The sequence below is a fragment of the Miniopterus natalensis genome, chromosome 20 (assembly GCF_054644295.1).
Source record: "Miniopterus natalensis isolate mMinNat1 chromosome 20, mMinNat1.hap1, whole genome shotgun sequence".
Classification (NCBI taxonomy): domain Eukaryota; kingdom Metazoa; phylum Chordata; class Mammalia; order Chiroptera; family Miniopteridae; genus Miniopterus; species Miniopterus natalensis.
The window spans coordinates 8,139,512-8,151,875 of record NC_142100.1 but is presented as its reverse complement, the minus strand read 5'-3'; the positions used below and the strand labels follow the sequence as shown (position 1 = coordinate 8,151,875).

At 44.3% G+C, this 12,364-nt stretch overlaps 1 protein-coding gene across 1 annotated transcript in view; it reads right to left on the bottom strand.

Annotated features, from left to right (window-relative positions):
- The window catches only part of PRDM10 (PR/SET domain 10), a 52,791-nt gene extending 48,356 nt beyond the window's left edge, over positions 1 to 4,435 (bottom strand). The window contains exons 1-3 of the mRNA XM_016204472.2: positions 4,303 to 4,435; positions 4,009 to 4,193; positions 896 to 1,060 (exon numbers count right to left, since the gene is read on the bottom strand). Coding sequence (XP_016059958.2) covers positions 896 to 1,060; positions 4,009 to 4,077 — 234 coding nt within the window. The 5' untranslated portion in view covers positions 4,078 to 4,193; positions 4,303 to 4,435. The remainder of the gene's footprint in view (positions 1 to 895; positions 1,061 to 4,008; positions 4,194 to 4,302) is intronic.
- Between the last annotated feature and the right edge of the window lie 7,929 nt (positions 4,436 to 12,364).

Here is a 12,364-nt window from a genome sequence, read left to right as displayed (position 1 = left end):
AATAAAAGTAGCTATAATAATAAAAGTAGCTAAAAGTACAGCTTTTACTTTTGCTCTATGACAGTCCTACAAATCAGTAAGGTATTAACAATAAATAGCAGCTAATAAGCTAGTAGGACCCTCTGCTTATACATTTAACTATAATAATCTGTATGTTTTCACTGATCCATCTTTGATTAGGCTATACAGAACTAAATGTCATTTCTGGCCTGCTTTTGATACTTACGAAAAGTAACAAGTTGATAATCTAGTCCGTGCTCACTGGGGAGAAGCACTGATACGGGGCTAGTGCTCCGACTCAGCAATTTCGGAGCAGTGTGGCAGAGGAATTTCTAAAACATGAAATACCTGACTGTTTAGTCAGGGACACTGACCTCTTTTCCCACAGATTGTCAAATAAAAAAATGACAACAGCCAACACAACAATGGCCGTCTGGTGTGAATGCCCTGTCTTGAACCATGAATACATAGGTCATATAGTACAGTTGCATCTTACCGCTCACGTTGCATAATACGGTCGTGTCTGATTGGTTAATTCTTGGTGCCAGAGGTCCTTGTATATAAGTATGGGCACCTGATTTTTTAAAAAGTCACTTGGGAGCAAAAAGGATAGGCAATTACTACTATTGTTGTCTGGGTGTGTTTTTTAATAATTAGTTTACATATGTCATGAGATGAAAAGGTTGCAAATCGCTGCTCTAAAGCATCACATTTAATTTAAATAAATAAATCATATCTTCCTCTGCAAGCTGGTTATACACTCCTTGAAAGCACAAATCTTATCTGAATATTTCCTGTACCAACAGTCCCTATGGTGACTGGCAGAGAATAAACATCAGTAACTAGTGAATTAATTGATTAATAAACAAACTAGGCACAACAGTCATTCACATGCCTGAGCGGCTTCCACAGGATGGATGTACACCAGCGTGTGCTCCGGGCCGTCCACTGAAGTGTAGGAGGCACCATCTGCCGTATACACCACCTGCTGCGGCGGGCGAACCTGGTCATCGGTGTAGACGATCTGAGCCACAGTTCCAGCGTCTGGAACAAAATGTACCTGGGACAAAATGCAGAAAGTATGTAGCAACTACCCCTGTAGAACAAAAGCCGTCTCACAAAGATACATGGCGGAGCAAGCAGAGTGCAGCCTGCATTCCTACAACCTCCCGGTGAAAGGAGGGACTGACACATTCTCACCACACTGCGGCAGTGACAAGGAGACCCGAGCCAAGCACCTTGTCACTCGCCGGTCTACTGCTTACTTACTACTAGGCAACTGATCTAAATTCCTCTTTGCCTCAAATATCCAATGCAGATATCTCTTTGGGGGAGTGACTGGGGGTGCTTAACTGATCCTAGAAGTAGGACTCAAGACTTCTGGTTAACAGTTCCAAAATACAAAAATTATTCTGTAATGTGGAAAAATACACCAATTGCTTTTAACACATCATAAAAATTCTGCCTTGTAGCTAATAGTGCCTCTCACGACATGTTAAAATAAGGTCACTTTCTTTCCTCCACGTTCTTTCGCACTCCACAGCTGCACTGGAGGCGTATCAGCAAATGTTTGCTGAGTCAACAACTGCAACGGAATCCTTGCCAGCTAGAGCAAGACACAGAAAATTCCAGTGAAGTGCCTTTAAGGGGATCTGGACGACTATTTCAGGTGTCAACAGGGTAAAAAATTTCCCATCTACCAAAAACTGAAGCAGAAAGATAATTTCCTAAAATGCGTTCTGAGTAGGCGGCTTCGGAGGCTTGAATTCTTGAAGGCTCCGTTTGGCACACAGCCTGAGCCCCATATTAAAGGTAGAGAAGCAGATGGCCAAAGTACGCATTTGGGAGAGAAATAATTCATGTGCTGATGCTGAAGCTGAGCACTCGTCGGTTGGAATCCTTACTCTTACACTGTCTTGGCGTTGGACCTAACTTTTTTATTTCAGTTTTCTCCAACTGAGAACAGTGGAACCCAAAGATGATATAAGCTCATTTAATCCCCAGAAAGAAACCTAGAAAGCAAATGCAATCAGGCACCACAGAAATAAAACAAACTTCCTCTCCTATACTAAGTGAACAGTCCAGCTTCTACATAAATTTAATCTGTCCATGAAGATTCCGTTTGTATATTGGAACTAGGCCTATAACATACTTGTGCTGCACATTTATGAGCTGCAAGATAATTGTGTGACTAGATTTTTTCATTAACATCAAAACCTTGTCCTGGTTTCTGGGCTCTAAAAAGGCAAAAAGCATTTCCCCTTCAACTGGGTCTTCACTGCTCACTGTTCTGCTAACTCGGGATCCCCGGCTGTGAGAAGGGACGGCTAGGAAGGGGGCGCAATGAGGGACGGTGAGTCCTGCCGGCTACTCCTGTCTGGTCACCCACGTGTGGGGCCCCTGGTCACATTGTGCCATAACCATGTTTTCTTTTATTCTGTTCCTTAATTAACTACATTTCTGTTTATAAACAAAATACATCAGATACAGGGTGTCCCCAAAAATGTATACACTTTGAATGGTTATAAAGTCAGTGTTTATCAACATACAGTTCATTTTCAAAATTTAAAAGAATCCACAGAAATTAATAACTTTTTGTCAATGCCTGTTTTCAAACTGATGACTGTTCTGGTCCAGGCACTGCTGATAACGCGAAGCACTAGAGTCGAAAAAACATCAAGAATCATTTTGTTTGGTATTTGTGTGCCCTCAATTCAATTGTTGCCGGTTCTGTACGGTAAACTTTATTTTTTTATGTATCCCCTTAAAAAAAGTCTAGTGGCACTTTAGGGTAAATTTTCTTTGTTCAAAGTTTAGTCTGGCTTCACCCATTATTTCAAATCAGTTAAACCTCAAAAGGAGTGAAAATTAAGTGAGTTATCAGCTGTTAAATTGTGCATACACTTTTTTGGGATACCTTCTATATAGCTGCATGAAAGTACCTTCCAAATGGTTTCTATGAGAACAAAACAGCATTCTCAACAACTCTGCTGGAAGCATCCCTAGAACTTTTTTTTTTTAAGTACTCAGACTTTTAAATCATGCCAGATGATCAATTTTATTCACTGTAATATCTATTATATTGCTTAAATAAAATGTGTATATCTAAATATTTCAGTCCAGCTGGGCATGGCTCAGCCGTTGAGCATCGACCTAGGATCCAGGCAATCGGGGTTCGATTCCCGGTCAGGACACATGCCCAGGTTGTGGGCTCGATCAATGACTCTCTCATCATTGATGTTTCTATCTCTCTCTCCCTCTCCCTTCCTCTCTCTGAAATCAATAAAGATATATTTAAAAATAAATAAATAAATAAATATTTCAATTAACATCCTCATTTTGATAATAACACTGTGATCATGTAATTCAGTAAAAATGTAAATAAAAATTACTTATTTATTATAATGCTTAAAAACTCAGTTTTATACTTTGGTCACATAGAAACCAAGGCTCCCTAGGACCGCCGACTCTCCTGAAACATACCAAGCACGCACGCGAGGCCTGTCTGCTAGGAGAGCAGTCAGTAGAACAAGTGGCTGCTACTCAGCCACCTGAGGCAGAGACCGCAATCACAGCGACATCTGAGTAAGCGACTAACCTCCAGAGCTACTGACTCAGCGAGACAACTTTCAATGAGAGGTTTACACTCCTAATTTGCATAGAAACACATTGTACTTCATTATTTGCAAAGCATCAAAACCATATGCTAGATCACACAAAGGAACACACTTTCAGCACCAATACCAAAATTAAGTGGCGGAGTGAGGCAGACTAAGGCGTGAGCTGGGAAAGGCAGAGGCCCCGCTGGCGGTAGCTCAGCTCCCTGGCCGCACTGGAACGTAGACACGGCGTCCAACGCGCCGAAACGCCGCCTGTTCCTCACCTGCGCTCCGCAGGCCACCTCCCTCCCGGCCACTCGCTCCCGGACAGAAGCTGCTCGTTAGCTGTCAGCACACTGTCCCCCACTGAAAACCGCTCTCAACACCAGGCTGAAAAACCCCCCTTCACCTGGGCAGCGTTCTCTTCGTGGTCCGCAGACGCAGGCCACACGTGCGAGCTGTCGTCTTTGGAGTCCATCCTTCCCTCCTGGACGGCTCCCCGGCGGGGCACCTAGAGCAGCATGGGGTGGAGGACAGTCACCTGTCTACCACGCGAGTGTTCATGAAGGACAAGGGGACGTCTCTGCAGTGTGCCTGAAAACAGGGAGAAAGGACCGAGACTTTAAACAGATGAGTACATTTTTAATAAATTATCATTTCAACCACAAAGAGAAAAAGTAAAACTTTTTAAGAGAGAACACACCTGGGCAAAAAGGTAAAAGCAGAGAAACTGTTAGAACCCTCATCAAAAATACTTCGGGTAGTTCTCTGAGTTGTCCCGACAGGGAGCGCGAGGTCCCGATGCTGAAGGCAGGCGGTGACGCTCACACCCCGGCCGCCTGCTGCGCAGCCCCGCGTCCCCGCCTCCACACTCGCTCAGACACCGAGTTCCTCTACTACAGCGGGGGCTGAATTTTCTGGGCCCCGTTTTGTGACTATAAATGTAAACTTTGTTTCCCATCTGGTCAGGGCTGGAGTGATCGGTGAACAAATCAAAAACCTTCCCAAACATCAACAGGCACTAAGTCTACACCCTGAAACCGTCTTTCCCAAAACAGGCATTTTAAGGAAATCGATGGTCCCGTTTGAAGGTGACAGAAAGCTGACTTTTCACAAGTCCCGTGAGCCTGCTGTCCGACAGGGCAGGGGGTGCCCTGCCTGTGAGCCTCCAGCCGTCCCACTGCAGCAGCCCCTTAGATGGAAAGGTCAATCTGCCCCGAGCACCGTTAAACCAACTGGTAAGAAAGCCCGCTGGCCAAGATCCAGCCAGAATTTTCTCCGCTGTTAATGGTGAAGGGGACGAAAGTTTTGCCTTTTGGGATATTGATTTCAAACTGGTTATTGAGAAACAAAAGACTCAGAAAGAACCTCTGACCCTCTCCCTTCCTAGGAGACTGAGATGGAAAGGCCTACTCCACGAAGAGACTCTCAGGATGCTCGCCTTAGCCTAATTTGGAAAGTATGGTAAACAGGAGGGCCTCAGGCAGAGGCCTGTTGTTTCTGAGGTGCCTTCCAAGAATTTGCCTGCCCGGTGTGCTCAGCTCTTCCTCGACTACCTGTAAATGGCCCATTCTCACTTCTGAAATCTAAGACCCCCTTTTCTCCTTTGTCCAAAATGTCATATATACCCAAGGATGCCTCATTGTCTTTGAAATTTCCACACTTATGTGAATTTCCTGTGCACATATATTAAATATTTGATTTTCCTGTTACTCTTTCTCTCTTAATTTGATTACTAGCCCAGCTAGAAGAACTTAGAAGGTACTTTTTTAGCTCCCACAATGGAAACAAGCTGAGAAGGACATTCTAAGACTACACAGGCTCCAAACTTGGAACTAGATTAAGGCCCAAAGAAGAAAGAAAGAAAAGATGCTGGAACACCGGACGTCTGGGCCTGACTGAAACGCAGGAACCGCCAGTTCCAGCTGCAGGGGAGCCTGCTGTGGGCCGCGGAGGGGCCTGCTGCTGCACCCAACACCACCAGCCCAGCCCGCCAGGGCCCTCCCGCCGCACCACACCCACCCTGCAAGTACCCCGAGCCTCTGCACCCGAGAGAACTGGAAACAGCGACCACGTCCACCTACAGCTGAGCGTGTAAATAAGGGACAAGAGGGAGCCTTCTGGAGAAATGGAAACGTTCCTTATCTTATATCCGGACGGGCGCAGTGGTTCCAGGGGGAATTATGTGCCGCAAGTCAAAAGTCTGTTCAGTGAAAATGTGTGTATTTTATCACATACAAATCACAGCCTAATAAAGTCAATTTTTAAAAACTCCTTATAAACAGCACTATGTAAGCAGATATTAACAGATATTCAGGGTGAGTTGTACAGTATGTTAAATATACCTCAACAAAGCTGTTATATCTATTTTTAAAAGGGACAAAAGTATTAAGAAACCTAGGAATAAATGTCAACAATAATATAAGGACCTATATGAAGAAGACCATGATTTTCTTTCGTTCAAAACGACATAAAAGGCTCAGTATTACAAAATCATAAACTGTTCCATAGGGAGGCATTTTAAAAATTTTACTTTGAAATAATTTCAGACGGAGAAGCCGCAAATATAGTACAAAGCATTCCTGTATTTCTTCACTCGGCTTGCCCAAATGCTAACACTTTATGTATTTACTTTATTATTCTCTTTCTTTTGGGGTGACATTGGTAAATAAAATTATATAGGTACCAAGTGTACAAGTCTATGATTCATCATCTGCACATCACATTGTGTTTCCCGCCCAAAGTCAGGTCTTCTCCCGTCACCGTGTACTTGAGCCCTGCGCCCTCCACTGCCCCCTCCCTCTGGTCACCACCACACAGCGTGGGTATGAGTTTCTGTTTGTCTGCCGTTTGCTCCTCTGTTGCTTCCTGTCTCATTCCCCACGTAGGAGCGAAATCACTTGGTTCCTCTCCTTTATCCATCCGACTTTCCTCGCTTAGCGCGATACTCTCGAGACCATCCGTGTTGCCACAAACGGCGGGTTTCACCTTTGCTCACGGCTGTCCCACTGCGTATGTGCACCGCTGGTGGGAATGAAAACTGGCACGGCCACCATGGGAAACAGCACGGAGGCTCCTCAAAAAGCTAAGAATAGCGGTACCTATAACCGAGCAATCCCTCTTCTGGGGATCTACCCCAAAAATTTGAGAACATTTATTCACAAAGATACATGCACCCCTATGTTCACTGCAGCACTACTCAGGGTGGCGAAGACATGGAAACCACTGAAGTGTCCACGTGAACTGTATTATGCAAAAGTTGCAGCTGGGAAGCCCTACTACCACTAAATTCACAGGTGCCTGTTTCCTAAAAATGGTACATTTTCCCACATAACCACTAGTATCGAAATCAGGAAGTCACCAGTGAAAGAGAACTATTACCTAATTTACAGACCTCATTCAAAAGTTGCCAATTGTCTAACGTCCTCTGCAGAGAAAGAAACAACTTTCCTGGGCCCCAGAATCCAACCCAGTATCACACACGGTGCACTGAGTAGTCCTGTCCCTTCCGTCCCCTCTGACGGGAACAGTCCCCAGGCTTTCTCCGTTTTCCATGACCTTGGCATTTCTGAAATGCACAGGCTGTTTGTTTTTCAGAATGTCCCTCGATTTGAGCTAGTCTGACATTTCTTCATGGTCACATTCAGAAGATGTATTTTTAGCAGGAAAGCCACAAAAGAGATGTGTCCTTCCCATACAGGAATTTGAGAGTTTTTGCAACTTGGCTCATCGATTGCACAAATACTCAAGTGCATACCACGCCAGGCACGGGGATGCGATGAGGGCGAAGGTGGGCTTACCCCACACTAATGCAACATACGCAGCCCAGAGGGCCTCTCTGTGTTTGTTTTAATATCTAGGACGGTGCTTATTGTTTCTTTCACTTTCATTTTATTTATATCTTTTTTAATAGGCAGTTAATTCAATTGACTCAAAATTCAAAAGGCATAAAAAGGTATATAGTACACAATCTCCCTACCTGGAATCCCTCAGCGACTCTTCAGAAGCAACTTGTATGATCAGTTTCCCGTCTATTCTTCCAAAGATATCTTATGCATAGACAAGCAAAAGCATATGTACTCTCTGCCTCTCCAACCACAGACAGCAAATACTACTGATTCTATACAAAGTAGCATCTCTTCTATACCTTGTTTATTCCACAAAACACCATACTTTCTACATTGCTCCACATCCATACAGCGTTTCCTCACTCGTTTTTATAGCTGTATCATTCCACTGTAAGAATATATCATAACTTATTTAATCAATCGCATGTTGATAAACATTTAGGTTCTTTCTAATATTTTGCTATTGCAAGCAACGCTGTGATGAACAACTTTGGACGTACACTGTTTTACATTTGTTAGTATCTTGAGTTCTTTTAAAGCCTCTGAGGGTAGATACTGAATCCGTTACAGTGGCTGTAAGCTGTTAAGTCTTAGTAGTTTCTGCACCACTGGAGCTCACCTCCCCGCCCCCGGCACACGAGGGCCCAGGGCTCAGTGGGGGGGCGGCAGTCACCACAAGAGGAGCCGCGGCTAAGAGCCTGGACTCTGACCTGGATTTGGGTAACAGTTCTGACTTAACTGACCTTGGGCAAAACACAGAAGTTCCCTAAATTCCTCTTTTCTGTAAAATGGGGACCACAGGCTACTGAGAGAATAACATGAAATAATGCATGTAAAATGCTTAGCACAATGTCTGCTACGTAATAAATACTCACAAATCAGCTTTAAAGAAAGGTATTCAATCATATTGCATTTTTCTGTCTGTCTGTCTGCCTCCCCACCTCAACTCTAAGTTCTTTCAGGACAAGGAATGTGTTTGTTCACGAGAGTAACCCCAGACCTGGCATGGGACAGGCACTCGACAACTTGTACGGTGTGGTTTAAAGATATCACCGTGTGCCAAGGGAAAGAGAGGAGGGCACCTGATCCCAGCCGCGGGGTCAGGGATGGCATCTCGGAGAAGGGGAAACTTTAAGGACGAATCAGAGCAGGCAGGCAGAGATGGGAAGGTTCAGGCTGAAATATTTGTTCTCATTCTATCAAAACAAGGAAGTAGACAGGACATGGCATAAAATTCCAGTAAACTACATCAGGCCAGGAAAAAAGGGAAATAACTACCTAGCAGATGTGGAGCAGAACAGAACAGCTAGCATATGCACAGGAAGGTCTGTCAGTAAAATTCAGCAGTGAGGATGTGGCACACTGCCCACAGGAGCAGCCCCCCATAATTTTAGAATACTGTGAGCAAGAAGCCCAAGATGGTGAAAACCCTTTAATTCAAAAAGTGTCCGGAATCCAAAACAGAGATACAGAATACCCAGTTAGTTCTTTCCTTTAAGGTGTAGTTGTAAGACCTATTGCGCTTCTGTAACTATTAAACTATTTAATATTAAACTGGTATTTAAAACACCAGCGTGACATTCTGCAAATATTTACTGTTTAAAAAACTGTTCAGGAAACCTGAATTCTAAGCATGACTCCACACTAAGGAAGTCACTTTAAACCCTCTAGCATCAGTGTCCTCATCTGCAAAATGAGAACATAAAATGGTTCCTAACGCCTACCCTGGCCTTAAGCTTCGGCGGTGCGAGGTAGAGTAAAGCAGAAAATCCGAAGGATCTGAATTGAATCCCGGCTTCCAGGCTCTCCTGGGCTCACTAGTTACACAGCCTTGGCCAAATCACTTAAACTCTAACTATCACCACGTGTAACACACAGACAATACCTGCCTCCTAGAGTTAGGGTGAGGGTCACATGATATACGTAAAAACTCTACGTACGAGATCTGGCACATAATAGTGGTCAAATACATCAACTTTTGTATTTTACAGATGAGTTTATAAGAGGTTCAGAACTTTCAAAACATTTCTTAATTTTAAAACCTAACAATTTATCAAATAACAAATGCTCTGTACATGAGCTTCCTTTATAGTAAGGTTTGTCATATTTGTTTTCCTTTTTAACTGCACAACTTATAGAGCCCTATTGATCTTCTTTTTCCATGTGCTACTTTTATTATTTTGTTTTTCAATTACAGTTGACATTGAGTATTATTTTATGTTAGTTTCGGGTGTAAAGGAGCCGGGTTGCTCATGACTTACAAGCACCCAGGAGCTCCCTCAGCGCTGTCCACCAGGCAGGTGCTGACGGGCTGTTAGCTGGGGATAAACCTCTCCACCCCTCACCCCTCTGCCTCCTCTGCAGACCTGAGAGAACCAGAGAACCAAACTGTATGTTGTCTAGAAAATGGTCACCCACATTCCGTTCTTTTACCCACTGTCCAAAATGGTACAGACTTTATTTCTAAAAAGAGAAGGAGATGCTTCCCTTTCTATCCCCTCTGAGGACTATATTCAACAAATATTTATTTTTGCTAATCCTTACCTGAGGATACTTTTTCCATTGCTTTTCAGAGAGAGAGTAGAAGGGGCAGGGGAGAGAGAGAAACACTGATGTGAGAGAGACAAACTGATTGGTTGCCTTCCGCACATGCCCCAACCAGGGCCAGGGACTGAGCCTGCAACCCAGGTACGTGCCCTTGACCGGGAATTGAACCCGGGACCCTTCGATCCACAGGCCAACACTCTAATCACTGAGACAAACTGGCCAGGGCTTCAATTAATATTTATTAAGAAACTTAGTATGTGTCAGGTACTGTTCTAAACACTTAACAAACATCAGTGCATTAAAAAAAAAAAAAAAAAATTAAATACTTGCCTCCTTGAAGCTTCCGGTCTAGTTATTTTCTCTTGAATAGTGTTGTATAGTTGGAAGTATGAGCTTTAGAATCAGACATACCTGGGTCCTATGCTTCCATGTGCTTCCGTGTCAGTAAGCCACAAACTGATCCCGTCTCATTTGAAAATCTCAATTCTCTGCCCAGACTGATGGTTGTAAGAATAAATGGTCTGTATTTTATCAAGTCTATAATGCACTTTTTTTACACTTGGACACTTCTGAACTAGGATCTATTGCACCTCGGTAGTGTCCTGCAGCCGCTATCGCCCAGGTGGCAGTCAGACGTGGGGCCACTGCCTGCTCCTGATCCACCTCGCTCACGGCCCCCATTAGTCTGTCCTTGCTTCAGAGTCATGTGTGGTCAGCACTAGACACCTCGAGTCTAACTGCCAGTTTAAATGTCTTCAACAAGATGACACCATAACTCAGCATTAAAACTGAAACGCACGGGAACAGCAGCTGGGCATGAATTCGATTAGGGAAGCAAATATCCATCATTGGAAAAATGACCTTGGCAGCCATACCTACGGGGCTGGGGCCTACGAGACAGTGAAGTGGGTGAAGGTGCATTACGCGCTGTTACTACCGAGGTATGTGGAAAGCCCGGCCTGCCACAGGCTGAGTGAGACAAGGACCCAAGCTCCCTGAATGGGTACTATTGCTTGGAGATTTCTGGCGACCGCTGTGTGCCCTATTTTAAGAAAACACTGGGTCACCAGTACCCCTGATGGCACAGAGACACATCGATTGAGTCAAAAAGTGATTGTGAAAGGGAAGAAAGTTCAGGGATAACTTCATTTATTTCACTTATATTTTCCCTTTCATATATGCACAAAAGTGATGTGGTAAAAATCTATGTCTAAATAATAAATCTAAAAGAGCTCTTTCAATAAGTATGTAATAAAAATGCTAAGTGCAAAAGCACTTGTATCAGAGTTTAATTGGCAAGGCCTTTTTCTTTTGTAATGATACATAAAACAACTGTGTATCTTACCATCAACAGCTTCGATTTAATAAAATATAGTAACATTGGAATCACAGAATATAATAACGATCATTCAAAGAACGGTAGCAATTTTTTTCATGTTTTGTCAACATAATAAGATGAGCAAAAACCCTGCTCCCATGGGACTCCCACGTGGTGGGAGGGACACAGAGCCCTTCCCTGTTCCCCCAGGGTGACACCTGGGCGGTGTCAGTGATGACGAAGGGAAGACAAACGCAGACTTTCTAGTCAGCTCACAGTAAGGCCGGGCCCTCACCAGACAGCGTCCTAGTGGCCCGGCCTGCACGGTGCCCGTCCTGCTGCGCACCCGGAGCCAAGCTGCTCATGGCCCACCGCCCGGTCCCACCAGCACGGGGCTGTGCTGAGCGAAGCCACTGCCCCAGAGCCACGCAGGGCTGAGCTGAGACTCTCCCACCCATCACCTGCACACAGAGGCGGAAGGAGAGACCTACATTCGCTTTCAATAGTAGGTGTGTACCTGGGATCACAGGTTAAACTATAAATACATTTTTACTTTAAAATGTTGTTGTACAGCCCAGATGATGTGGCTCAGTCGGTGGGGCATTTTCCCATGCACCGAAAGACTGCCAGTTCAATTCCTGGTTAGGGCATACGCCTGGGTTGTGGGTTCGATCCTTGGTCAGGGCACCTACAGGAGGCAATCGATCGATGTTTCTCTTTCACACAGATGTTTCTCTCTCTCTCTCTCCCTCTTTTTCTCTCTCTCCCTCCCTCCCTTCTAAGTGTGTCCTCAGAGGAGGATTAGAAGAATAAATAAATTAATTACTTTCATTAAATCAATAAAAACATACCCTCGGGTAAGGATTAAAAATATAAAATATCATGCTTAGTCAAACAAGCCAGACACAAAAAGAACAAACTCTGTAGGAGTCCCCTTACATGCAGCAGTGACACAGGGGCAGAGTGGGGCAGAGGTGAGCGGGAGGAGCTCAGTGGGTACAGAGTATCTGTTTAGGAAAACTAACCGGCTCTGAGAATGAACCGCGGAGACG